Below are 27,687 nucleotides of genomic sequence, written 5' to 3'. Positions count from 1 at the left end.
CACAGACACAGATACTGACACACACACAGACACAGACACAGACACAGATACAGACACACACACAGACACACACACATCTCGCTCGACTTTGGAGAGGAGCATTTCTGAAAGATGGTCCCCTTATATCAGTTGGAAATCTTATCTATGCATTAATCATCTTAGCAAGGCTGAATCCTGCTGCTTCTCGTCAATACACTGCAGGTGGGTGGCAGAAGAGAGAGAGAGAGAGAGAGACACAGAGAGAGAGAGAGAGAGAGAGAGAGAGACACAGAGAGAGAGAGAGAGAGAGAGACACACAGAGAGAGAGAGAGACACAGAGAGAGGCAGTGACAGAGACGGAGCGCGGGAGGAAAAGGGCACACTGGTTAGGGTGAAGCCTTCCCAGAGTTAAAAGGTCACAGGCAATCATCCCAGCAAAACACCTAAACTGCATTCTTCTCTCAAGGCCGGTCAGTAATTCTGTCTCAAAAGCTACAACTGCATTTGTTTTTTAAGCATCGTCATGGAAACTGTCGATACAACTCAATGGAAATGAAATGACAATGGCCACGCAAAGCCTACAGGCCCTGGGTATGGACCAATAGTTTGAGTGATATTCTAGATTTGGGATGGCCATGGATGGAATGGGGAAATGTCAATTAATACTCTGGCAGAATGAAGTTCATTTCTCTTAAAGGTGCAGTGTGTAATATGACATCATCAAGAAAGTTCTACAAAGTTCTAGAATGCAACGCTCCCTGGGTAACCCCAACCCTTTCGAATAATAACAGAAGCTACAGTGGCCTTCAAGAACAATTCTAAATTTTAAACAATGCACCTGATGACATTCCAACTATGACACTTTCAAGATGGCGGCACTAGGCCTTGGTCCAAAATATGCAGAAATATGGACATATATGAGACCCTTTCTAAGGGAAAAAAATAATAATTCAAAACATTTTTTTCAGCTATTATGCACTAAATTAAATGTACTTATGGATATTATAATTACTTTCTACAAAATCTGCTAGGAAATAAAACCCAAAATTCTACACACTGCAGGTTTAAGGATCTTTCAAAACTTTGCTTACTTCTTACTGGAATACTGGACAGTTTTATCCAGGGATGTTCCTGGACGTTTTGACCACCTATAGACAAGACATCCGGTATAGCTGGTCCTTTCATTATGATTTCATCATTACTTTACAACAAACATTTAATCAAAAGTCTTATCGTGAACTCATCTTTCATTGAATAAATGTCTGGTATTCTTGTTTTAAAGGTCACCTATTATACAAAAATGCAACTTTTCAACATTGATTTGGGTCCCCAGTGTGACAACAGACTCTAAAAGTATGAGAAATTATGATACGATCTCTCTTTTTCTACACATTACTGATAACCTGCGTTGGAAAAACCCCAGTCAGATTTCTCTCCCCTTATGACATCATAAGGGGGAGATAAATCTGACTGGGGTTTGTATGGAACACAAGGAACCTGGTTATACACACAAGATTATAACACAGCAGGCCGCGGGCTCCCAAAAAAATTAAGCTGCAGCCAGTATCTTCAATTAATGATACGATGGCAGGTGTCAGCCCCCAGAGTGTCTCCCCCCTACAATGTCTGCCTGGAGGCTCCTGTCAGCATCAGCTGTTGTGAGCAGCAGGGGGTTTCCTAACAATGTAAAGCACTCACGTCCTTCTGACAGACTTTTACAATCCAAAAACCTTCTCTAAAAAAACAATACAATTAAACATAAGTTGCTCAAAGACGTAAGACATGGGCCGCTCCGGTGGCGTAGTGGATAGAGCGCGTACCATATTGGCTTGAATCCGACCCGTGGACCTTTACTGCAGGTCATCCCCTCTCTCTCTGTCTGTCTCCCCACGTAAGACATATCATCCCAGTGTCAAAGTGTAACGGGTACAAGATACTTTGCTTCAAACAATGCAAAACCGTTGAGGACCATCACACTAAAGCCTGGTTTCCACTGAGCGGAGCAGTGCGGTTTGGTTCGGTGCGGCTCGGCACGTATTTATTTGTGTTTGCACTGTCAAAAAGTTGGGAAAGTGTCCGACGGAGCTTCTGTAAGATGATGAGGACATCGCACACTGAGAAACACTTGTCACCGTGCCACTTCTGCTGCCACAACTCTTGCACTTTTGCTCCTCCTCCGTTGATGAATTCATCTGTTCCTGAAAGTTTAACAAATGAATAGCGATTTTTAAAAAGGAGGCTGAGGCCTTCAGTGTATAATAATGCCCAACAAGCGACGATGACAACAACCGCAGGAGCCAAAATATGATCCTTAATTTCCATTATGAGTCCATCAGCAAGGAGTCAACATGGACTGACACCGGAGACGTGAAACAATAAAGCTGCCAGCAGAGGCGGCTCAGGGGACGGTCTAGTCCATTACCAGACCATACAGGCTGCTTCCACTAATTACCTCTGCTCCTGCCATCTTTATGTACACAGTGATTTATGAGTCAACAAATAGCCAGGTCCGCCTATGGGACGGAGAGAGGGATACTCATCACTGTCTTTAGTGTGCACCTAAAATATTATCTACCATTGGGGGAAGGGCGGGGGGGGGGGGGGGGGGACACCTGGCTGCATTCAACTTCAGAGTGAAGACAAGGCAGCGTTGGAGATTAAAGGTACAGTGTGTAATAGCAGAGTATTTAGCGGTATCTAGTGGTGAGATTGTACATTACAATGTTCGGTCTCTATTCCTCTCTTAGGGAGAATTGACAGACGCTCCGGTGGCGTTCAAGGTAATAATGGTAATATGAAGACGGTGAAGCAAAGTAAACTTTGATTTAGTACTGTTCAGGAAACACAGGCGGTTTCCCTTCTGCCTGCCATAAATCGTTTGGTCTAAGTAAGAGGGGATTTGAACCGGAGCAAAGGCATAAATAATAACTATATAAAAATGGCGTGGTTTTCCCAGAGTTTGCCAGTACAAACCACATTGTAATACTTGATCAATTCAGGTACATTTCAAAAACATGTTAGGGGGCGCCCTTAGCTCAGTTGGTAGGGCGTCCCCCCCCATGGGCCTCGGCCAGCAGCGGACCCGGGTTCGATTCCAGCCTGCGGTAGTTCTCTGCATGTCACTCCCCTCTCTGCCCCATTTCAACTATGTCTCTACACTATCAATAAAGCATAAAAATGCCAAAAAAATATCTTAAAAAAAAAAAAAAAACTTCAGTGATTAATATGTTTCAGTAGAACTCCTGGCTATGTTTAATATTGAAAGCACAAGCATTTCCACACGCACAATGCGAAGAGAACATAAAGGAAATGGACTATACAGCTGGGTAGCCTTAAAGAGGACCTATTATACTACTTTTCTGGTCTTAATTTCTTGTTTTACACTGCTATAGAGCAACCTGACACGAATCACATCACAAAAAACTATGTAGATTTTCGGGAAGCTCTTTCTCTTATTTTGGCGATCCAGCACATCCTGTCAACACTTGAGTGTGTGTGCTTCGGCAATCTCCGCTCCCTCCGCCTGTGCATCGGCCATCTCCGCTACCCTCCCCCCCCCCTCTTGCAAACCCCACTCCGTTGTGATTGGTTACCTTCCTTCCGGAACACTTTCAGTGGCGGGAAGCGCGAGCATGGACCTATAAAGGCGCGAGGCAGACGCGAACAGGGAAGTGACAGCATTACCATACATGGAAACATCCGCGTGGTCACGTCACGAATTTTTATGCGACGTCACGAATTATGAAAGGGTAGACCGCTCTGAAGACGTGACTTCTCGACTGGCTAGAATAGTGTTTAGTGCTCTGCACAGACACCCCAGACGGTCAGCAGGGAATACGTCGAAATGCATGTAAGTCATTATTTGATAATTTAGTATGGTTAAGCATGACTATGAATCATCATAACAACGTTTATAGGTCATAAAAGTCAAAAAGCATCATAGGTCCTCTTTAAGAAAACTGCTCATCAGTGGGGCTTATCAGGAATAAAATGTCTCAATTTGCCAGGGAGCATTCAGATTGGACTGTGGAGCAATGGAACATTTTATGTTGTCTGATGAGACCATTGATATTATGTATGAAGATCAAAAATGTAAATGATAAAAGCTGATGACCATAACATTCCACATTCAAATTTCAACACGCATTTCCTCATCAGAGTTGAGAACAAACAAACAGGAAAAAGAGGTATTCATGGCCGTAAAGCTTTCCACCCTAATGTGATAGTGGAACATGTTTCCAAACTGTGGACATTCATCCACTGCATCAACAGGCTCCACACCTCCTTTAAGTTTGTCCACCAGGTTTTACTTGTGGCCAAAGAGACTTTTCTTTCGGTGCCTAAGTGCCCTTTTTTTTAAATGTTCATTCAACCCAGTGTACTAAAGCTAATGCATAGTGGGACTTCCACACTTGCCCTAAGGTTGTATGACCTGGGCATTTGAGTGACTCAGGTGCCCCTCTGGTGTGACCTTAGTGCAAAAATTGGCGTATTTTCCTTCCATACATATGGGCTTCCTAGTAGACCATGAGCAGCTCACAGTTATTTTCATCTGAAGGGTCGCCCTAATGGAACATCACCTATTGGCTCAAACGTAGCATTAAAGAGGTGTGTGTGTGTGTGTGTGTGTGTGTGTGTGTGTGTGTGTGTGTGTGTGTGTGTGTGTGTGTGTGTGTGTGTGTGTGTGTGTGTGTGTGTGTGTGTGTGTGTGTGTGTGTGTCACCTAATTCAGCCAAAACTAATATAGACCTCAGTTTAAAGGTTGTCAGCAGGCAAGGGCCCCAAACGCTATTTTACATGGAGGAGGTGCCCCTCTGTTCATTTTCGGCCCCGTGCCCCACAGATATTCTGTGCACACCCCTGCGTCCACTTCAAATCAGGAGGGGAATCCTGTCACAAACACTCGTGTGCACAACCCAAAGACTCCAGCTATACTGTATGCCAGGTGAAGATGCCAGATCATGTCTCACACACACACAATCTCTCTCTCACGCTCTCACACACACACACACACACACACACACACACACACACACACACACACACACACACACACACACACACACACACACACACACACACACACACACACACACACACACACACACACACACACACACACACACACACACACACACACACACACACACACACACACACACACACACACACATTTGCCTAAACAGCACCAAAGGGTGCAGTGCTCTTTGCATGTGCAGCCAGCGGCTGATAACGGCTTGTGAGGCTGCAGACACTTTGCTCCTTCAGCAGCCTATGACTCATACCGTCTTGCCTTCATACTGATGCTGGAAACGACAAGTAGCCATAACACGGAAACGCACCAATAAACAACAACCAAACAACAGCATCATCATACAGGCACCATGCACACTGACATGACTTCCTTTCCTCTTTGCCACTCACCCTTTTCTTTAGACGTTAAAGAAAGCAAACTCAGATCGTGCTCTCAGGTGTCTGCTGCTGCTGTCTGGCCAGTTGGTCTTCTTCTTCTCCTCCTCCTCCTCCGAGCCCTCGCATCTCTCCCTCGGTCCTGATGGAGAGGAGAAGCCGCCGCAAAGAGCCTTGAAGCCGGCCGGAGCTCGGCGTGCTGCTCGCTAAAGGGGGAGAGGAGACTGAGGAGCGCTGGAGCGTAGGCTACCTCCGAGAGTGCAACGAGTGTGATGGATGTCGCTTGGTCGGTCTGCTTCCTCAAGAGGCGGAGGAGGCTTGACGCTCCCGTCGCGTTCACGGACTCCTCGAGAAAACTCGGACTTCTGAACTTATAGTCTGTGGAGGAACACAAGGGACAACATTGACATTGCGATAGATCATTTCTTTATGTAAGTAACTGTTAATCCAAAACAGGAATTAATACATTGGTTTACAAATCTATTAATTGGCTCAATCCATTATTAAACAGAGGATACATGAATACAACAAAATACATTAATGAATTCCTAAATAAAAGTGAGCACTTAAGAATCAGTTTGAAAATGCATTTAAAAAACCGTAGGCCTACTGGCTACGCCTACATAGCCTATTTATTTATTCAAATAGCCTAGTTGTATACAGGCCTAAATAAAATAAGTGAGGTTAAACTAAACTATTTATTGAATTCAAAATGGCAAAATGACAAGCAACAGGTCAGGCATACGATATGTAGGCTAATAAATAATATTCTTATCATTCTTGCAGCGCGTGAAGGCAGCATCCAGTTTGTATTGCAGCTACACATTTATCTTAACCTGAAAAGACGCGGGGACCGCTGGGTCCTAGCGCCTACCTATTCATTCACTTTGGCCCTAGATGTTCCACAGGTGGAAAATACAAACAATTCTCAGTCTGAAACTGAACCTGACTAAAAAAATGAAGGAAATAAGAGAAATAGAAAAAAATAATCAAATGTGCATTCTTGTATACCAGCTGAAAGGATATTCTTTCTTTTAACTCCACAATAAAGCTGTAGGCCTACAGTGGATTGTGTCATGATTCTGCCTGGGCCTCTTTGCCTTGTGTTGTTTTTCCCACTTTGCCCTTGTCTGTGTCTGGTTTAATTGCAGGGTTGGAGTCAGATGTGTCGGAGTCAGGCACCAGCATTCACAGCTACCATCAATCACCAATCAACTGCTCTTCATAAACCCGACCCAACCTTCCAGACACTGCCAGATTGTAGACTTTGCTCACACAGTCAGTTACGTTCCTGCCACGTACCTGCTTGCAGTTCCATCTGCATTTTGTCATTTGCTAACTCCTGTTCTCTCTGCCACAGCTCTCCCGGCCTGACTCCAACCACCAGCTCCAGCCCTCGCCAGCCAGCACTACCTCCCTCCTGGACTCCCCTGCCTGCCTGCTCTGGCCTGCTCTGGCCTGCTCTGACCCCCAGCTGATTCCTACAAAATAAAACATCTTAAACTGCTACTGTCTCCGCGCCTGTGTCCTCCCTGCCCATCCGTAACAGATTGCAGTAAATCACAGAGTTACACTGATTTATATCAGGTCATCTTATTAAAAACATAACCTTTACATTTTTCCTAAGCCAAAAAGTAAAATTAAAGAAATAAGTTGCCTACTGTGATTAAGATGGTCTTTTATGATGATTTAAAATCCAGTAGGCCTATGCGTTGTGAATATATCAAAAGCCTCATTCTTGTGTGTGTGTGTGTGTGTGTGTGTGTGTGTGTGTGTGTGTGTGTGTGTGTGTGTGTTATTGGTGATGAAGGAATGAACTGAGGACAGCTTCAGCTGCACAGACGATAGGCTACGTGTTCATTGTTGGTTTTGGGCTTTTCGTGGGATTCTTTTACTGTGAGAAAAAAAACACATCACCAAGGTCTTCCTTTAACACACTATAAGCACATACACATACACACACACACACACACACACACACACACACACAAACAAGAATGAGACTTTTGATATATTCACAAATATTCCTCTTGACAGCTGTCTGTGTAATCCATATTATAACCTTATATTTGAGAGCACGTCACTGTGTTACTTATCTAGCATTGAGTCGGTTCTTGCTTGTGACTATTGTGTCTGTCAATGTCTGTTTCTATATAGAGTATCCTGTCTAATAGATATGGTTTGTCTTGCACAAATGGCCTGTACTTTAACTTTCAAACCCTCCCGACTTCCTGGGCTTCAGTTCATCTTTCCATCAAATCTGACTGGCTGCATTTCAGTCGTCATGGAAACATGTGAGGTAGTAAAGCTAGTGAACACAGCAGTAGCCAATGTAAGCATGATGGATGCATGTTACGCCTGAGAGAGTTATCATGTGCCTGAGAGCTGTCCAACAGTCAAACTTGGCACATTTCAGGTTGACCATCAACGTCTGTAGAAAATGTCATGGCAATCCACCCATTAATGGAGGTGGGTGACCGACCAACCTAAACATATGTAGAGCCATGAAAAGACAAATACACAAGTGTCATTTGCTGGCGGTGCAAATCAAATGAAATCTATTTTACTGCCAATCTCTGGTTTTTGAGAGAAATTCAGCATCCAAAGGAGAGTAAATGTTTAACCCGGTTGTAGGCCTACATGTCTGATTTCAGCTGAAAAAGCTGTGGCTGCAAGTATGGAAGCTTGGATGTTTCATATTGTAAGAACTCCCAAAGCAGCTATGATGCTCTGTGGAGAATCTGAAAGGAACCAGAGCAGAGCTGCAAGAGACAGACACAGTCCTGCAGCGACTCCCAGAGGCTGCAAACAGTACTGCTTTATTTAAATACACAGGAAGCCTATCCCCATAGCTCAAATGTTTCAATTTCAGTTAAGGTCATACAGATTGAGCAAGGGATGGCAATTTTTCTTCAATCTTCACCTCTACATTACTTAATGGAAATGCTCTAAAGGACTATTTTTTTATTCGGAATTTGTTAGAAATATTGTCAGTAGTGTAAAGAGCTAAACCAAAATGTTAATTTTACTCAAACATAAACCTATAAATAGTCAAACAAGAGACACTGAACATTTGGAGTGGTCTCTTCATTTTTTTCAGAGCTGTATATTAACACTGTAGACACACTAAAGTTTCTGGTTCTAAACGTTTTAACCCGTCACTTATTTCTTTGTGTATATGTACGATTTATCCTGCCATATTTATTTGCACATTTTTCAAAAATTTACTATTTTAATTCAATCAAAAAATAATACCTCTCCATGCTAGTATCATCGCTTTGTGCCCGCACAAAATATTGAACTGACATGCCACCTATGAGAAATGCACAGAGACACCAAAGACAGAAACTTGTTTCATTTTGTAACGCCGTAATCTCATGTATTGCCTCATTTATAGCCTTATCTATCATTTACTGTATGTACTGTTGCCCAGTTTTTCATGTGTCCAGGGACAGCAGTACAACATATACTGTACAGACCTCAGTGAGAAAAAGGGTTAATTAATAAAATGCACAAACCCCCTTTTACCCAGCAGCTCAGTAGCTTCTTAAATGAAATAACGAGAAATGATTTCATTCACGCTTAGAACAGATATCAACTTTATCCACATATACTGATCAAAACAACTATCATAGGACTGTTTCTTCCATCAACATTCACTACATACATTTTACAAATACTTGCTGATAAATTTTTTTTCTCAATCCACTAATCAAAATTAATGATGTAGCAACGTCAAAGGACTCAACCTCACTTATCGTTCTCATTATCTCAGTTTAGAGCTTATAACAAGTTTTTAGTTAATTCATACTGTATACAATCAAAGTGTCATACAACAGAACATGATTTCAATAAATCATCGCCATTTTGATTATATGTGGCAAAACTCAATGTTTTTGGGTCCACCAAAACAAAGAATATTCATTGATAACAGAAAAAGCAGTCACACCTACACTAGTTGATTATTATGGTGTCTGTGGAAAATGCGGGACCATCACAGCAACTGGAGACCAGCAGCAAAGATGAGATGAAAACAATGTGTGTGTACAGCACACATTCATTTCTGTCTAATAGAGCTGCGCAGTGGATTTGTAATCAAGTCTCAGTCCAGCATAGAGCGGCTGAGTGAATGTGGTCTGGACTCTGTGGAGGAGAGTCATGGTTTCAGAGACGCTGTAGAAGGACAGAATACCTGCCCTGTGATCCAGGTACACTCCTACTCTGGAGGACTGAGGACCAGAGATGGACGTTTCTCTTTTGTCATGTCTGTATTCATAACTGTTGTTGGCACATTGTAGGGACCAAGACTTGTCATTGTGTCCAAATTCACTTTCGACCTCTGTTCTGCTGATGTCCTTGTATGCGACTGCTACAAAGACTTCTCCCTCCATCTCCACCTCCCAGTAACAACGTCCAGGCAGACTCTCTTGACTGAGGACCTGAATCCTCATATCGAAACGGGTCGGTTCTTCGAGCAACGATTTTACTGCAAAAGTAACTGCAAACTTCACTACTGCTGGTATTGAAAGTTCATCGACCGTTGCTTTTCCGTTCCCATCAGATAAAATCATCAATTTGTGTGCTGTGTTTGGATCCAGTTTGATTTGCCATGAATATTTGAGGAATGCGTCTCTGGTCTTGGGCTCTGCCTGTGGCAGTAAAACATCCACATTAGACACGGTCAGTGAGATCTTGGTCCATTCATCATTAAGAGTTGTCCTCTAGTTTGTCTGTGGCAACGGACACAGCTGCAGACACGTCCTCAAAGTACTGCAGAGGGCGGATATGGATGATGGATAAGTTTGTAGAGGGTTGTGACAGTGAGGGGTAACTGTGTAGAAAGTGGGCGTGGTCCTCTGTGAGTGACAGCTGATCCAGTTCAATGTCTTTCCTCTTAAGCTCAGTGATCTCCTGCTGCAGCTTGTCCTGAAGATCTTTGATGCGACTCACTTCAGTTTCCTGCTGGGATGTGATCTGTTTTCTCACATCAGAACTTTTTTTCTCAATGAGACGGACCAACTGTGTGAAGATCTTCTCACTATCCCTCACAGCTTTATCAGCAGAGATATTAACGGCCTTCACCTCCTGCTGAAGCACCTTCACATCTCTCTCCATGTCCTGGATTCTCTTCTGGATTATTTGCCGACTCTCCCCGAGCTCTCTCTGCTTCTCAGTCCGTTCTGCTGCAGCCGGAACTGTGTCGTGGCCTTTGTGTTCATCCATGGAGCAGAGATAACAGATAGACTGCTGATCAGAGCGGCAGAAAATCTTCATCACCTCGTTATGACGAGAGCAGATGTTCTCCTGGAGCTTCTTGGAGGGCTCCACCAGCTTGTGTTTGTCAAAGGCAGCAGATTCATAGTGAGGCTGGAGGTGTTGCTCACAGTAAGAGACCAGACACTGCAGACAGGACTTGGTGGCTTTCAGCTTTCTCCAAGTGCAGACATCACAGGCCACATCTCCAGGTTCAGCATAGCAGCAGTGATCAGCTGGAGCAGCTTGGAGTCCAGTCTTCTTCAGCTCCTCCACTAAATCTGCCAACATGGTGTTTCTCACCAGGACAGGCCTCGGTCTGAAGGCCTGTCTGCACTGAGGACAGCTGTACATTGTCTTCTGTTCCTCTTCATCCCAGTGGCTTTTAATACAGCTCATACAGTAGCTGTGTCCACAGGAAATAGTCACTGGATCCTTCAGTAGATCCAGACAGATTGAACAGCAGAGTATTTCCTGGTCCATCTGAATTCCTTGCTGCGCCATTTCGTCTCTGCATTTCGTTTCGTGCATTTAAGAGCATGTTATAGAGGTCTTATCAGGTCAGACTTTGATTCATTACTGAAAGATAACTTGGGTTGTTTGTATTGGCACACATAACATAGAGCAAAGATCATAATGTAGACACTCATTTTAGTCCAAGGTTGGTACGCCCGTAAAAGCTGTGACATAATGATCATGCCCTTCTTTTGTCAACTTGTTTGAAGTTATTCTCCTTTCATTTTATTTTAGTACAGCAAGTACACACAGCCATTATAGAGCAACAGGGATGATCAGTGTATAAAAAGGTAACAACGTAGTTCAACAAGACAAACAGGATAAACTCCTCCCTTTCCAGCAAAGAGCAGCCAAAAACCTCAAACCCATCTTTCTACTTTTACAGTAACTAACAATGTGTCTAAGGAGCATTTTGATAAGACTGCCATATAAAGACAGTTTGTTTTAGTTTTTCTTACGATTCAGCCTGTTTACTTGAGTCTCCACCAAGTGTACTAGATAGACAATTTGAAAGTCCCTCTCAAAACCTTGGGCCTACCATACCTACAATGCAACTCAAGAGCTCTGGGAACCTGGAATTTTACCTCCCTGGAGCCGGAGCTTGTGCGGGAATGAGTGCTACCAGTAAGATCTGGTGTGGCTTACCTCCACACAGTGTCCAAAGCGGAAGCTGTGGTTGCGTTCCGAATCGCATACTCTTTCTTTTTTCTATTCTACATACTACATCCGACGATAAAAAGAATCTAGTTAGGATGCAGTAGACATACTATTGGGACATACTTTTCTCTCTTATTTCATCATAACATTGCGCCTTGATCTTGCCTCTTGCTTTTATATTCGTCGCATCCCCGTTTGTTTTCATAACATGGACCTATAGGCTTCGTCGATGTTACGTCACTTCACGTGCGCACTGGATTGTGGGTCAGAATCGCCCAAATAGGATGCACTTTTCAACACTAACAATCTTGGCCGCATGAAGTAGACCATCCGGGTATTCTAACCATCCTAAATCTGGCCACAAGAATCGGGACATCCTAAATCTTTTTTCTACATACTATATAGTAGAAAGTATGCGATTCGGAACGCAACCTATGTCTGGGTTCTCTGCAGTAAGTCGGAATCGTTTCCATAGGGAGTTGGCTCCACCAGGGCTGTCCTTTGTCACTAATCCTGTTTGTGATATTCATGGCCAGGATATCAAGGTGTAGTCATGGTGGGGAGGGGTTGCAGTTTGGTGGGCTGGGGATCTCGTTGCTGCTTTTTGCAGATGATGTGGTCCTGATGGCATCATCGGTCCGTGACCTTCAGCACTCACTGTATCAGTTTGCATCAAACCGATGGATTGCCATCTCTGGCTAGGGAATCAGCCTTGTTCCCGATTGAGGGGACAATGGAGTGTGAGGTTGGCCTGAGAATCAGATGCAGTATTGCATTTGCTTTACTGCACCATCGTGACAAAGAGAGAGCTGAGCAGGGAGTCAAAGCTCACAATCTACCCAGAAGAGTGATACATAAAACAAAAGGCACACGTTCCCACAAAATAAATACAATCTTGTTTTCAGATTGCTAAATGTGCCCTTGGCTTTTATTAACAACCACATGATAAAATACCATCAAATGAAAGACACCAAACTGTCACTTGTACAGAGAAAAGTAGTTGTCATCTACTGCATCCATTCATTCAGTTACAAAAAGACATTATCTGCATACAGTAACAATAGTGTCAAGGGGATAGGGTAACAGTCGGAACAGGAATGCATCAGTTGTTCGGATTACAGGAATGGAAATGCACACACATTTTTGGGTTTGATGTAAACAACCAATGACACACAGACAGAAAATCGTCAATGATTTTAGACCACTTAAGAAACGTGTAATTCAACTTCCAAGAAGTAAAAAAATAGAAAGAAAAAGCTTCCAAGAGATACTGACGGATACAAAGACCTCCTTGATGCATTTCCCTTGGAAGTAAGAAGCACTTGAATTTACATTCTGTAAATTGTTAAAAGATTTAAAAGATATTGTGACACTGCTGTTTGAAGGAAGAAAAACTAGAGCTATTTGCAGGTTCCCTCTAGAATGTGTTTACGGCACTTTGGTACAGAACAAATAACATTAAGATCCAGCCCGGACAGAGGCCTTTAAAAGACCTGAAGGCTGAAAGAAAAGTTCCTCAAACTAGTGACTACAACACCCACCCGTAAGGACACTTGGGACATTTGATACAGCCATAGAAGACAAAAATCACTATTTACAAATTATTTTTAAATTAAGAGACACTTTGTGACATCCAACCACCTTGCATAGCCTGGTGTAGTAACATCCCACCATTACCTTTGATAAAACATTAACATATGGATGTGTTGAGTTGCAGCCCATTGTTTTAACTCGGAGGAAAGTGTTTGTATTAGCATTTCAACGGACATAAATAAAACTAAACCAATGTTGCAGTCCGATTTCATATAGCTAACGGACAAATTGACCGGAATATTCTAATAAAACAAGTGCTGTGCATACATTAGGCTAAAACAGGGAATGACCCAGTCGTTTTGACCATGGACAAACTGACTAAAAATAAAGCTTTTATTTTAAAAATCCTGAGTTAAACAACATTGTCAGTCACACAGTCGCTGCATGACATCAAACCACTGTAACGGTGGTCGTCTATTCAGTGAGCTTTTTCATTAGCAGTTAGCTAAGAGTCTTGTGCATTGAGGGGGGAACAAGAGGGAGTGGAGTCAGGATCACAAACTGCAGCCTAAACACATTCAGTAGCGCTTCATTTAACTGTGTGCCTATCAGGTCAGCACACTGGTGGTAGACCAAGCCCCTTATTTCAATTCTAAATGCTGGGCAACTTCAGGAGTGATCCTTTTTGGGGCCCTTGAATACGCAAAAGGAAGAGGTCCCCCTTAAAGACCAGGCTGTTGATTCTGCACAGGTTTTTTTCCCCGATGTTGACCATTTCCCAGCAGCCTGTCCACAGATAAAGATTAAACTAAGCGCTCCTCAATGTTAAGAACCCACTCTGACTACAGTGTTCTTGCTCCATCGCCCGCTCAGCCCCCTTCAGATGTTTTCGGCCTCTCTCTGGGGAACCTCCCTGATGCTGTCCTGGAGTCCGGCGCTGGGCTGCGGTCGCCGCCGAATGCTCCGGCCAGACGCGATGAGGTCGGCGTAGCCTCGGGAGTGAGAGAAGGCGTAGCCCGAGCGGCGGGAGCGACGCCCACGCTCGAAGGCTGACGGCTTTTTCTTATCCTCCTCCTTCAACTCCATCTCGTACTTCTTTCTGTTTCTGTGGACCTGGGGGGGTGATGGGAAATAGGACGGTTAGGTTTTTACACACCATTAGAAGAAGAGGTAAAGGATCTCTTCCATTTCACTTAATTATACCAAACAAAAATAAATAATTATATTATTAAATCAGTAAACGGAATGGATTAAGAATGTATTTATTGAATATGCATTGAATTGTATTTGTTCCCCAAAAAGATGTGCCAGTTCTGAGCATTCAAAACATCCTCAAGGAGTAAAATGTCTGGTGAGTATGCAGGATATGGAAGAACTGGGACCTTTAAGTTCATAAACATAGATATTATAACAAATAGTGAGATGGAAAAAAGACAGGTTCACAATTATAAGAAAAACAACCTTGGCTTCCAGACACTTCTATCAGAAATAATTGACTAAAAAAAGTATTTTCATTATTGTTTCCATCCTTGTGTTAAGTAGAGAAAATATGGTATAAACTATCTAAAGAAGAAAATCTACTTCTTCCTGATATTGGAGATTATTGAGGCCGGCCCAGCAGTAGGTTGGTAGATTGACTCTCACCTTGTCTCCTACGGAGGGCCAGATGGCTTTATGGAGGAACTGGATGCAGATGACAGGCAGGAGGCTGATGCCCACAGTCAGGATGATGGTTAACCACAGGTAGGGTTGACGCAGGGCATTCGACGCTGCACCTACAGAAACACAATATACAAGGCAAGATTAAGTAGCGCATAGGGCAAGGTCTAGTGGTGTTTAATGATACATTACCTCAAAGGCATATCCACATGGACAATGCTAGCTGATGAATGGCTTAGTAATGAAGTGTACACAACATGTATTCCATGATAACTCACTAAAGAAATTATTGTGTCAAAATATTATGAATAATATATTGTGGGTCTTGGATTAATTCAGCTACAACTCTGATCCTGTAGTCTTTTCAAACAAACCGCTGCGGAGGCTGTACTATTTAAAATCACGCGTACCAAACTCAAGAAGTCAGAGGGGCAAAAACGTGATCAGTTAAGAAGTCGGGTCTAACATTTTCGGTTACATTTGATAGCAGGACAGAGGACATGAAATAGAAGCACCAAGGACCAGTTCACTCAGTTTTTGTTTCAGTACACATTTCTGATTTGATTTGATTCAATTTATTTCAGACATATCAACATACAAAACAAAATGAAAAGCATGGAAATACAATAAACAAAAATTATGTTTTCACAAAAAAAGAAAAGAAAAGAAAACAAATGATCTGTATTGCTGAGCATTTAAGAAAAGACCTTTGGAGTAGTTTAGTGTGTGACTCTGTGGAGACTGACCGGTGAAGTGGAATGCTGCGGGGAAGATGACGTGGATTCCAGCGCTGTGGATGTCGAACATGATGCCAAAGTAGATGGCTATGCTGCCCAATACAGCAAAGCAGTTGACAAAGGTCCAGTATGACGTATCCAGAGACATCTGACGACAAAGAGGTCATTCACATCAAATCAATTCATCACATCTTCTAAACCATTCATTCAGTGATTCTAAGAATAGACTACACATATTGATATTGAATTACCTAAAGCTTATACACTTCCACTCATGAACAAGTTAAAATACAAATGTAAGTTAAATCTGAGTTTAACTGTATGATTAAAGGTGGAGTGAGGGATTCTGGAGAACACTTGTCAAGATCATTTAAAATCTCCTCACGACGATCCTCTACCTGTCCGCACTGCGTGTGTGCACTGAAAAAAAGTCTGATGTTAATACACAGCCTAGGCTATGTAAATGGGCATGACGTTAGCTAAGGCGGACTCCCTTTGTTACCCTTTGTTCAGATACCAGTTTAAATAGTCTAGGCTGTGTATTAACACCAGATGTTTCTCAGTGAACAAAGAGTACGGACAGGTAGCGGATCACGAGGAGATTTTCACAAATTACAAAAACAAAAACTTTCTTTTTGTAAGTTTTTGACAACAAGCGTTCTCCAGAATCATTGACTCCACCTTTAATGGTCCTGTTAATGTTAGCCCACTGGCATGTCTTCATCCATTAGTTCTGAATGTGTCTAACCTGCAGGTTGACTATAAAGACCAGGGAGGTGGCGGTGACCACGGCCAGGGACTGGTAGTCTGAGGGGGCCTCTCCATCCTGCCCCATGGTCTGCAGGAAGGCTCCGTACGGGATGAAGAAGATGATGAGCGAGACGAAGATGCCGTGGAACAAGCTGATGAAGAAGTTCTTGTAGTTGAAGAGCGCCCCCTGCTGGCCCGGCAGGTAGAGCTTGGGGAACTTCAGGCTCAGCTTGTCGTTCACATCCTGCATGAAGGAGGCACAGGGATCAGTTAACAGTTCCTTTTTCAACCCTTCCCATTTTAAAACCTGTATTACAATACACCGCAAGATTCCACAGTTTTGTCTGACAGAAATATTGTTATAACCCTCAGAATAGCACAAGTAATAATGACAAAGAATTATCATGGGAAGTTTAATTGAATTTGATCGCGCTTTAGAAGTTAAGATTTTTCAGATAAATAAATATTGAGATAATGGCCGTTAAATATGGTTGCATTGCAGAAATATACAAATGCAAAAAGACAAGACTTAGTCAAATATACACCTAAATGTACACTTTGGACCTATGATTTATATTAGTATGAAAGAAGACGGTATGGAAGCAAATTATCTCAAAATTGACCAGTCCTTGAAAAAGCTATTGTTTTTGTCTGCAGTGTCTCGCCTCAAACCTCAGCACATTAACCTAACCTAATCCAGCTAACATCTTTCAAATCAACCCGTATAATATCAAATTGTATTAGTAACTTTGACATGGATGTAAAGAGTCAGAAAATAAGGATGTTGATATTTGGGGGATTTATGCAAAACTGTAAATGCAAAACCAGTATTAAACTTTTTCTCTACCGCTCATTCAGTCTACAACAATGGCTGTTACCTGGTCAAGAAGTCCAACTAGTAGAACAGGTAAGGCGCTGTAACAGAGATTGTAGAGGGTGATGAACCAGTCTTCATAGGCAACCTGCAGACAGGGGAAAAAAGGATTGAATGTATGATGTCACAGTAAGAGAAATGTAGGGTTAGACAGTGAGACCATAAAACACTCTATCTGCCTTTTCTCAGGCTAGGATGAACCAATTTAAAAAAAAAATTGCACATTTATACTAAATAGGATCTCCGAGTTCAATACACCTTCATATTCCCACCGGTGAAGTAGGCCTTTAACTTCTTCTAGGGGCCTCATAATAACTTTTGATTTATGATGGTAGAGTTATTCAATATTAATAAATTAATTCAGAGTAAGTATGTTTGATAATCCAGAATGCTCTGCAAATGTTAACAAATCCCCTTCCCCTAAAACTGTGTAGTGCACCTTTAAACCATGGTCCAAATCAGAAGAGCTTCGTAATGATATTTGTAATGTAAATGTTCCATGGAGTGATCTAGCTCCACAATGTGTTTACGTGTTGAATTTTGTTTATAATATGAATCAAAAAGTAAGCCTAAAAAAATATTATATTATTATTATATTATAATATTATATTTTGCTGTAATGTTTCGTAATACACACCTAAATGTATTTCAATTCTAATTGTACTAATATTAAGATATATTATGCACCTGGATTATGTAGGAAATTAATATTTGGGACCAAAATTTGGCCTTAAAAAAAAATCACAAAAGACAAAATGCTGGCGTGCTGCTGACCTGTGCGGAGTATCCGTTGAAGAAGGAGTACCAGAAGTGGACCAGAGTGAAGGAGAAGTTCTTGAAGAAGAAGAAGCGGAGGAACTTGCACATGCGGATGTAGGACCAGCGGCCGTGCACCAGCAGGAGGCGCTCCAGGTAACGGAACTGGGCAAAGGCGTAGTCGCTGGACATGACGGCCTGCATGCCCTCTTGTCCACTGATACCAACACCAATGTCTGCAGCTGGGAGGACAGAAGACAGGGGGTTAGAGGACAGTCACTGCAATGTGTTGGAGCAAAATAAAGTGTCCTTTAAAAGGGGATAGGTCATAGTTCTGAAGTGGGGTCGTATGAGGTACTACTTAGGCATAGTAAATGTGTTACTAATGGAGATGGCGGTCAGTGCAGTCAGCATAAGGAGTTTGGGGGAGATGTCGCTGTAGCAGAAATCAGCCTTGTACTGTTGCAGACAGGGCCGGAAGAAAAACGTTGCTTCTCCTCATGTATAAAAGCCAACATAAAACCTCAATATCACTTCAATTGTGCGCTAAACTGAGATTTTTTTCCAGAGCTTTAGTTGACCACCAGACAGCCGTTTACTTTTGCCTCTTGAATAGTCAGCAGTAGCTCTGAGTCAAGCAGCTGATTGGTAGAGTGATACAAAAATAAAGGGTCGTCTCACACAGCAAACTTAAGCTGTGGGAAAAAAATCTCAGTTTAGTGTACAATTGAACAGATATTTAGGTTTTAGGTTCTCCATAAGGAAACACACTGACTTTGTCTAAGTACGTCATACAACCCCACTTCAAAAATACTGAACTATCCCTTTAACTATGCATGGTTGGCTCATGTCCTTACTCTTGATCATGTTGACGTCATTGGCTCCGTCTCCGATGGACAGTGTGATGGCTTTCTTGTACTTCTTCACCAGACTCACCACGTTGGCCTTCTGCTTGGGTGTGACGCGACAGCAGATGACCGACTCACACTCACAGGCCATGTCCACAAAGTCAACCTGTAGGCACATGTCACAGTGTTAACACAGGAACCCTCACTGGATGCACTTTCAACCAAACATATCTCACTTAATAATAACGTCATAATACCAGACAACAAACGCCTTGGTTGACACCGTCACAAATCTGTCTTTTTGTTTAAAAAACATACAGTATGGGGTATAGTGTGGGGTATGGCAGTATAGGCCTCCGTTTAGAGCCTATGGTTGTAATTATTTAAATATTTTCATCTGGACAAATCTGCAGCTAACATTACACCACCACATCAGTCCTACGTGAAGGCAAAAACCTTTACATTTTTTGATGTCCCCCTGTAACATGTTACAGGGAATTACATGTTTTGATCTAAACTCTCCCAACCGGACCAGGGCCAAAGAAGTGTGCAAAGCACTCACATTGGTCAAACAAACTAGAATGTATGCCTCAAGCGTGCTTTGGCACTGTACAGATTTGCTGTGCGAGTGTGCCCTAATACTCATGTTAAATGTGTCATGTGTTTAGCTGCACCTGTCTCATCTCCTTCTCCCAGTCGTCCATTGGCTGTCCGTCCTGAGGGCTGGTGGGAGGGGCACGCCTTCCCAGACGCCGCAGACGCAGACGACGGCGCTTCTTCTTCTTCTCATACAGAATCTCGTTCTGAGATAAACACACAAGGTATCGGAACAATGCACCATGTTATATGAAATACTGGCACAAAAAAAGAAATCACTAAAAATCCTGATTTTAAAATGGTTTGAGTGTTGAACAGAACTCACCAGCCATCCCCCGGTGATAATGAGAGCGTTCTTTTGGCCAGGATCGGTGAAGAAGGGTTCGGCCGCTTTCTTTTTCCCTCGAAGGATGGTTTGAGTGACGCGCCTCCTGGTGGCCTGGCGGACAGTCAGCTTTTCACTGCAGACACACAACAGACAGACCCACTATTACACAACACAACAATACAAGAGATACTTGAAACAAGACGTTGAATTGAGCGATCACACAGGGAGGGAGTGGAATACAGAGAGGAGCAGGTTATAATATTTCTTTAATAGGCAAAGTTGAGGTGTTCCTGTTGTCAGTTATACAACAAGACCTTTAGGTAAGCTGATGATTAACTTAAAGTAGCTACTAGGAACTTATAGTTTTTTGTTGATTCTACAGAACTCTGAGTACTGCTTTGAAACATCCGATTAACTTAACTTGTCATTTTAAGGAGGAAGAATGTGCTCCCTCCCTCTTCACAACATGAAAACGTGTTGAATTTAAGTGCTTTGAACTGTATCACTGTTCTAGGCTGTTAACCCTTCCACTCACTTGACATCTTCTCCGTAGTGGATCTGCATATCGTCAGTCAAAAGGGAACAAGCAAATCCAATGTTCTCGGCCGTTTCTGAGGGAAAAGATGAAAGACATTAAAATAAAGCGTGCAAATAACATGGCACATAGTCTTTTCACTTATTTAATTATTACAGCTGTTATGTACAACATTGAGGGAATAACTTCTTAAGCCTAACTCCCATTAAGATTTACTTTAAGCATTGTTTTTTCTCGTCACATTGAAACATGTAGCTGTAACATATTGGTGCATGAGTACGGGTGGACTAGCAGTACAGCGGTGCGGTCTGAGCTGATGGTACCTTTCTTGTCTCCAGTCAGGACCCAGATCTTGATGTCAGCCTTGGCCAGTTTGGCGATGGTCTCTGGCACGCCGTCCTGCAGTTTGTCCTCGATGGCTGTCGCTCCAATCAGCTGGACAGAGGGATACAGCTGCTTAGATATGGCTTTAGGAGCGCTGCTTTTAACGTTCAAGGACTTCCATTTAATGTATTGCTCACTCAGGCTTTTGGTGAAAAGTAGAAGGGGGTTTTTCAGTTGGATTTAAAAAAATAGAAACAGCACATTTTACTGGCTCTCGGGTGTTGAGGAGTCCCTTCAAGGGCAATAGAAAATAGTTCAATATTTAAAGCTATAGTGTGTAACTTTTGCATATAAATGAATGTCAGTTACATTTAAGCTAGTCTGGCTCCCGGAGAATGGAGCCGGGAGCGGCAGGGAGCGTTGTCAAACTCCTCCCCTTCCCTTCTGTATTCACACACTGCCTTATCTGTTGAAATGGTCAGTAACATTGTTTACCAAACCCTATAATTGTCTTAGTTTATGGGTCTTTTTCTAGTTTTCCTTCCGATTCCTGTATATCAGTGATGTGTTTCCTAATGGAAATGTAAAACCTTTGTTAAACTTGAAAGTTCATCTTGATACATTTGTCCGACTCACCAGCAGGTTTCCTTCGATCTGCTCGTACACACGGTCCAGGGCGGCGTCTCTGTCGCTCATGCTCAGCTGGGCTTCTTTGTGTTTCCTGGACCAGGCTTCATACTCGGCTGCACTGATGTCTTTGTAACACAAACACAGCGTACGCAGTGTGGCGTTGGCAAACACCTGACGAACACGACAAAAAAACAACATGTTATTTTACCTGAGCCAACGCCTACTGTATTGTATGTAGCAGTGAAATGTAACAGTGCACATGAGAGTACATCCATGGGAACTCACATCCAAAGATGTCTGGGTGGTTTCCTTGTGTCTGGAGTTGGGGGAGAGGCGCTCATAGATGACAGTGTCGGCTCCTTTACAGTACAGACGAATGCGACCGTCTGGAAACCTCACTGAGAGAGAGAGAGAAGAGAGACAGGAGGACAGAGGATCAGATGTAGGACAGTCAGTGGTCTGCTAGTCACAAGCAGCTCTTAATGACTTGATTGATAAAGTCCTGAATACAGTGGTCTGAGTTAAGGCAAGCAAAGCCAATACTGAAAGATTGCCAAATGATGTCTTAGGTAGGCAGCTTAAACTGTGGGAAAGTGTTAACTTAATACTAGCTAGCACAGCATGAGTAGCTCCTACACTAGCCATCTTCAGTGATGCCTTATGTTATCCCTGTTTCAAAAACAAACTGCTACTTAAGAGGAAGAGACTAGATTTAATCTAAATTTTCCATACTGTCAATCAATCCCAAAACAATGTGTTTGTTCATCTGTTGATACTGTCTCACTTCAATACAAGGTCTGAGGCCCATTGGCTCCTATTGAAGAGAAGCAGTACAATATAACAGGTCTCCCAACTAGTCAAACTGAACCACAGTGTGTGAATGGTAAAGTCAGCATCTAGCCAGTCACTATGCAGTATAACAGCTTTTAAAACTATTTAAAAACAACATGATCATAAATGTGTGTTTGCAGGTGTAATACTCTGTGTGTGCGCGCGTGCTTTTGTGTCTGTGTGTGTGTGTGTGCTTTTCTGTGTGTGTGCTCTTACAGATGATAGACATGCGCTTGCGGTCTGAGTTGAAGTCGAGCAGGGCCAGCATCTCGTAGGTGTTCTCCTGGTTCAGCTCCTTGATAGTGATGGTGTCCTGCGTACGGGACAGGAAGACGTAGCCAAAGTTCCTGGCTGCTGTCACCAGGGCGCCCTCGTCAGGAGAGGCCGCCTGGTACACCAGCTCACCTGCGAGAAAGACAGACAGAGATAATTTTTTTATTCATTATCAAAAATATCACTTAATATGGAGAGAGAGAGAGAACGCTAGTTGAAAAATTCAACACACAAATTGAAAATCAGTGAATATCTTCCTCATGATCCGCTTGCCGTCAGTACTGTGTGTGTGTGTGTGTTGACAAAATAATAACTGGAGTTAATACACAGCTTAGGCTCTGTAAACTGGTATGTAAATGAAAAGGTGCCACTGTAGCGAGCAACGCGCCCGTTTACAGTTTCTAGGCTGTGTAGTAAAACTTTTAATTTATCAGTGCACACACAGTACAAACCAGTAGTGAATCGTGAGGAGCTATGCACAGATTTTGACAAAAAGCATTCTCCAGAAATGCCAACTCCACAGCGTAAGGGTTGATTGACACTTAGGCTCCTTCCCTTCACCCACACTAGGATTATGTAGTAGGCTTACCGGTTCCTTCTTTGTGCTCCACCATGATGGTGTGGCAGAGGGCCAGCAGCTTGAAGAACTCAGAGGCATCTTTGTCCTTCCCCGCTCGGAGGTTAGCCACCAGGGAATGATCCATGAACTCAAACTTCCTGTCAGCCAGCTGGTTCCAGCTCCAGTCCACCGGCTAATGGGGAAGACAGGCAAATGCTTTAGGAGACTACTAGTAGGAATACATCTGAAATTATTCTGGTGAGATAGGCAGTCGACCGATCAAAATCTAATTTCTTTTTTTTTGTCAATTAATTTGTTAGTTTGTCTTATTTAGCTAAGCAGTGAAAATGTTTATGGAGAAGAGATAGAAATAAACTAATTTTCAACCCAATATCTGAAAACTGATATTTTGAGCTAAATCACTGAACACAGCAAGCTATAATTTAATTTAGATTACATTTTCAGCATATTGAAAGTGACAGCTACTCTAGATTATGTTTGGCTAATGGCTCCGTCATATTATTTCCATGTGAATCATCTTATTGGGAACGGAATTATTCTTCCTGAAGTAATGCAGGCAAGTATCAAAAATAACACTCTGCCTATTTAGGGGCCCAACAATCTGGACAGTATAACAGTCCTTGCACCCTTGATAAGTGGAGGAAATCTCAGGTAGAGGAGGGGATCCCCTGCTATGACGGGCACATATCCAACAGATGTTGTGTGCACAGAATAGAATAGTAACAAGTATGAACCAGGAACAAGTACGGTAAGTGCATGTTGATATTGTACCTTTCCTCTGTCGAGTGACACGCCCTCAGCAGTGGTTGGGTCCCCTGTGGAAAAGAGAGCAAAACCCTTGTAATGACAAAACATTATGGGAGCAGAAAGTCATAGCTGTGAAAATATAGCTTGGCATTATTAAGCAATAAGCACAATACTGGATATCTTGGGAGTCATTTTTGATTCCAGCCTTAATTTAGTCGACAAAATAAAGAATATGTAACTGTCCAGTTGTGTGTGTTTTTTTGTCTTTTCATGCACATGAAGTCATATTTAGCTTTCATACTTGCCCTAAGCAAACCCGCTGTTTGGTTTTGCATATGACTCTTTTCTAACTCTTTTCTTTGTTTGTTCTGCTCTTATCTATGCTGTATACCGTTTCTTCCTGCTACAGTGAACCAGAATCCACAAAGGAATCATTTAAGGCTCATTTTCATGTTTTCCGATAGCAATGCTGTCAACAGGTACAGGGCGATATACAACATGAATCCTTTAGTTTATGCAGAAACTCGTTGTATATGTTAACCTCAATTTCATGTAAACACCCTGCATATGTTGACGTTTTTTGGCATCATTTGAACAGATGTCATTGCAATGCAAGGCAGCAGGTGTCACTCTCTCACTGTCAACCTTACTAGTTTCCTTCTGTATCCATCCATTGTTTCTCACAGGTTGTATAAACTGTATGTTTAACAACTCTTGACAGGGTATCTGCACACATTTCAGAACTTTTTTAAGAAATATATCAAATACTGTGGCAACAGAAATCAACAAAAAAAATTGCAATATACTCTGTTGAGCTTTTGTTACGTTTGAATAAGACATATTCAATGCACTACAATTCAAATAGAAAAATAGAAAGAAGACAAAATAGAGCCGCTCATTTATTCTGCCTGTGTTCAAATGGAATGCCTCCCTGTAACCCCGTCTGAGCCAGTAAGAAAAGCCACTCAAATGTCAGAGCAGATCGGTACCGTAGTTGCGTCCAGCGATGGTGCACTTCTTGAACGCCATGACGTTCTGTGTCAGAGTCCCTGTCTTGTCAGAGAAGATGTACTCGATCTGACCCAGCTGCTCGTTCAGGGTGGTGGTCCGGGCCTGTGCGGGGGAGAGACAACTGATTGGATGAAAAGTGCCACCATGTTTTTTTTTTTTTTTTTTTTAAATCAAAAGCGAGGATCTGCAACATTTTACAACTATGGACTGAGAAGGATCACTGCTATAACATGACGCATACTCATTTTAGGTCTTCATGTTTACCTGGAGAAAGTCTTAAGCCTGAAACACTGTTAATATTGGTCATTTGGAATGAAGTCAGAAAGCTACAAATAATGACATAAGCAGTAGTAATGTACCTTGGCTGGAGTGTCTTTCTCTGCAAAATACATCTGCAGGTCCCAGTTGATGAACTTACTCTGGCCCAGGCGAATCACTTCCACACTGAACACAGAGAAGACAAACAGCAGATGAAGTTGATTTGGACAAATATTGAGGCTCTTAGTTAAAATAGTTTTTATTGTAAAATTAGACCGGAGAAAAGTGAAAAGGGGGAAAGGTAGAGAGGAGTTACACCAGAGCCTCTCTGCAGCTAACTTAATAGGTGGGGTAAGCGATTCTAAACAAAGAGGGCCCACTTTGTTTACATGTCAGTTTACAGAGCCCTAGGTTATTTATTTACACTTGATTCTAGCACACACACAGTACAGACAGGTAAGCAGATTTTGTGAGGAGATATTCACAGATTAGATTTTGACAACAAACATTCTCTAGAATCGCTTAACCCACCTTTAACTTGGCCATGTTGCTCAAATAGTAACTTGTATTACACATTATAAAGGTTAACTTGCGGCCATAAACTGAAACCTTAGGAGCTGGTTCCTCTAAACAGATTTAAATCCCTTCTTGATGATTTTGAAGCGGGCTCTTCTGTCTGTACATGCTTTGTTTGATGATGTTCTGACTGTGACTCTATTTCTATGTTGTCTGTTGTTTTTAAATGAGTGTCTGTAACTGTGGAACTGTGCTGCTGCCTGTCTTGGCCAGGACTCTCTTGTAAACGAAAATTTTAAAATCTCAATTAGACTTCTCCTGGTTGAAATAAAGGGTAAAAAAACTAAATAAAAACCCCTTCAGCCTGATATGTGTGCTTTGCGTTGACTGACCTGACGTATAGTGAGATGGGCACCATGGTGTTGAGGACGATGATGTAACCCCAGAAGCTGAGGAAGCCTCTGTGTGAGGCGCCCTGGTTCTTGCCGTCGAACAGGTACCAGGCGTTTGCTCCGATCTCCTCGTACCAGAAGGTGTGTCCGATGGCCAGGCCCGCCGCCACCAGGATCAACAGCACAAAGATCTACACACACACACACACACACAGACAGACACACACACACACAATTAATACATAGAGCAATTTAAAACCACCAGTCTCTCCCAGGTCACCCAATGACTTTAAAAAGTGTTTTTTTGAGCTGAAAAAGCACTTTGAGCCGACATTTCTTGTATGAAAGGTGCTTGACAAATAGTTGTTATTATTCAAAAAATGAATTATGTATTATTGTATTCATGTAACATGTATAAACATGAGCCAGACTTACTGTGTAAACCATGTAGTTCATCAGCTCGTCAATCTTGGTCCTCTTGAACCTTGTTTTCCCGCCGTTCCTCATGATTTTGGTGTCGGCTCCTACGGCAACACACAGTCACAAGGGTTTGTCAGTGCTGTCAGTAATGACATGTATGGAAGAGTGTACTAGGGCCACTTTTTTTTTCTCCATTATGCACTTTTCTTTTTAGATATTTTTTTGGCATTTTTATGCTTTATTGATAGTGTAGAGACAGAGTTGAAATGGGGCAGAGAGGGGAGTGACATGCAGAGAACGACCGCGGGCTGGAATCGAACCCGGGTCCGCTGCTGGCCGAGGCCCATGGGGGGGGACGCCTTACCAACTGAGCTAAGGGCACCCCCACCATTATGCACTTTGTGAATACACTGGAAGAGAATAAACTCGTCAGTTCAAGTCTGCGGTAAAGGACAAAATATATTTAAACGTTATTAAAGCACACACAATGCTTGCTAACGTCAAACGGGAGACAATGGGCTACAACCTCACGAGAAGTCCACTAAGCTCCACAAATAACACTGTTCTCTATGCAGCAGGTTGTGAGAGCAGAGAGCAGGTCTCGTATGCAAGGGAAACACTGAAGAGCATAGTATTCAATGCCTTCCATCCTATACAGTGCAGTGTGTTAAAAGTGGAGCTTAGAGGACGTCTGGTTTCTGTAAAAAGGAGGTTGTAGCCCATTGTCTGCCTTACGACTATAGCAAAGATGCATTTTTTTGTGTTTTAAATAACGTTTCGCCTATGAGTGATTGATCTCGGAAGTTCTAATCCATCGAAATCTTTCCAGCTTTGGAATTGTCGAGGTTCATTCACGACATTTCGACTTTATTCACGATGTGTGCCCTAAAACTCATCCGTAAAAAAATCCCTTTTGCTGGCTTTTGAGTTGTGCAGTGGTGTCATGTCACACACCTGCGTAGATGACCAGGCCGTGGCAGTGTTCAGTGTTGCGGATGGTGCAGCCTCTCAGCAGCATGTTGTCCAGGTCCAGAGGGAAGCGCTCCCTCTGCCACTGCATCACCCCCAGGAACTTATCCAGACGGTTGTTGGGTTCCTCACACTCCACCAGACCTATAGGGACACACAAAGAGATATTCATTCCACTCTAAACAACTCAAAATCAGAGGCTTAGCTATCTGGCCAGCATGAATTAGCTCTGGGACTTTTCATGGCAGTATGTCAGTAGCTGTCAAAGTATTTCGCTCTGAAACAAATATGAAGAATATCATCGT

At 42.6% G+C, this 27,687-nt stretch overlaps 3 protein-coding genes across 3 annotated transcripts in view; all 3 read right to left on the bottom strand.

Moving 5' to 3' along the window:
- The window catches only part of rab27b (RAB27B, member RAS oncogene family), a 58,418-nt gene extending 52,813 nt beyond the window's left edge, over window positions 1-5,605 (bottom strand). Inside the window, exon 1 of the mRNA XM_080046724.1 lies at window positions 5,404-5,605. The gene's annotated coding sequence lies outside the window, so the exon portion shown is untranslated. The remainder of the gene's footprint in view (window positions 1-5,403) is intronic.
- A 3,850-nt stretch (window positions 5,606-9,455) lies between these two features.
- Window positions 9,456-11,145, bottom strand: LOC307265315 (tripartite motif-containing protein 16-like; the record flags this gene model as incomplete). Its single annotated transcript, XM_080047011.1, is given in 2 exon segments — window positions 9,456-10,103; window positions 10,105-11,145. Coding segments are annotated over 2 exon segments (1,689 nt in total).
- Window positions 11,146-12,715: 1,570 nt separating this feature from the next.
- The window catches only part of atp8b1 (ATPase phospholipid transporting 8B1), a 34,019-nt gene continuing 19,047 nt past the window's right edge, over window positions 12,716-27,687 (bottom strand). Inside the window, exons 10-30 of the mRNA XM_080047223.1 lie at window positions 27,368-27,526; window positions 26,429-26,517; window positions 25,994-26,184; window positions 25,187-25,271; window positions 24,806-24,929; window positions 23,841-23,884; window positions 23,079-23,241; window positions 22,433-22,621; window positions 21,671-21,783; window positions 21,392-21,556; window positions 20,755-20,866; window positions 20,432-20,507; window positions 19,894-20,029; window positions 19,646-19,774; window positions 18,981-19,137; window positions 18,142-18,365; window positions 17,372-17,455; window positions 16,492-16,737; window positions 15,753-15,891; window positions 14,992-15,122; window positions 12,716-14,460 (exon numbers count right to left, since the gene is read on the bottom strand). Coding sequence (XP_079903349.1) covers window positions 14,227-14,460; window positions 14,992-15,122; window positions 15,753-15,891; window positions 16,492-16,737; window positions 17,372-17,455; window positions 18,142-18,365; window positions 18,981-19,137; window positions 19,646-19,774; window positions 19,894-20,029; window positions 20,432-20,507; window positions 20,755-20,866; window positions 21,392-21,556; window positions 21,671-21,783; window positions 22,433-22,621; window positions 23,079-23,241; window positions 23,841-23,884; window positions 24,806-24,929; window positions 25,187-25,271; window positions 25,994-26,184; window positions 26,429-26,517; window positions 27,368-27,526 — 2,990 coding nt within the window. The 3' untranslated portion in view covers window positions 12,716-14,226. The remainder of the gene's footprint in view (window positions 14,461-14,991; window positions 15,123-15,752; window positions 15,892-16,491; window positions 16,738-17,371; window positions 17,456-18,141; window positions 18,366-18,980; window positions 19,138-19,645; window positions 19,775-19,893; window positions 20,030-20,431; window positions 20,508-20,754; window positions 20,867-21,391; window positions 21,557-21,670; window positions 21,784-22,432; window positions 22,622-23,078; window positions 23,242-23,840; window positions 23,885-24,805; window positions 24,930-25,186; window positions 25,272-25,993; window positions 26,185-26,428; window positions 26,518-27,367; window positions 27,527-27,687) is intronic.

The sequence above is a fragment of the Ammodytes marinus genome, assembly GCF_949987685.1.
Source record: "Ammodytes marinus genome assembly, chromosome: 18".
Classification (NCBI taxonomy): domain Eukaryota; kingdom Metazoa; phylum Chordata; class Actinopteri; order Uranoscopiformes; family Ammodytidae; genus Ammodytes; species Ammodytes marinus.
The sequence above is the reverse complement of the archived record's forward strand: the minus strand, read 5'-3'. Positions and strand labels throughout refer to the sequence as shown.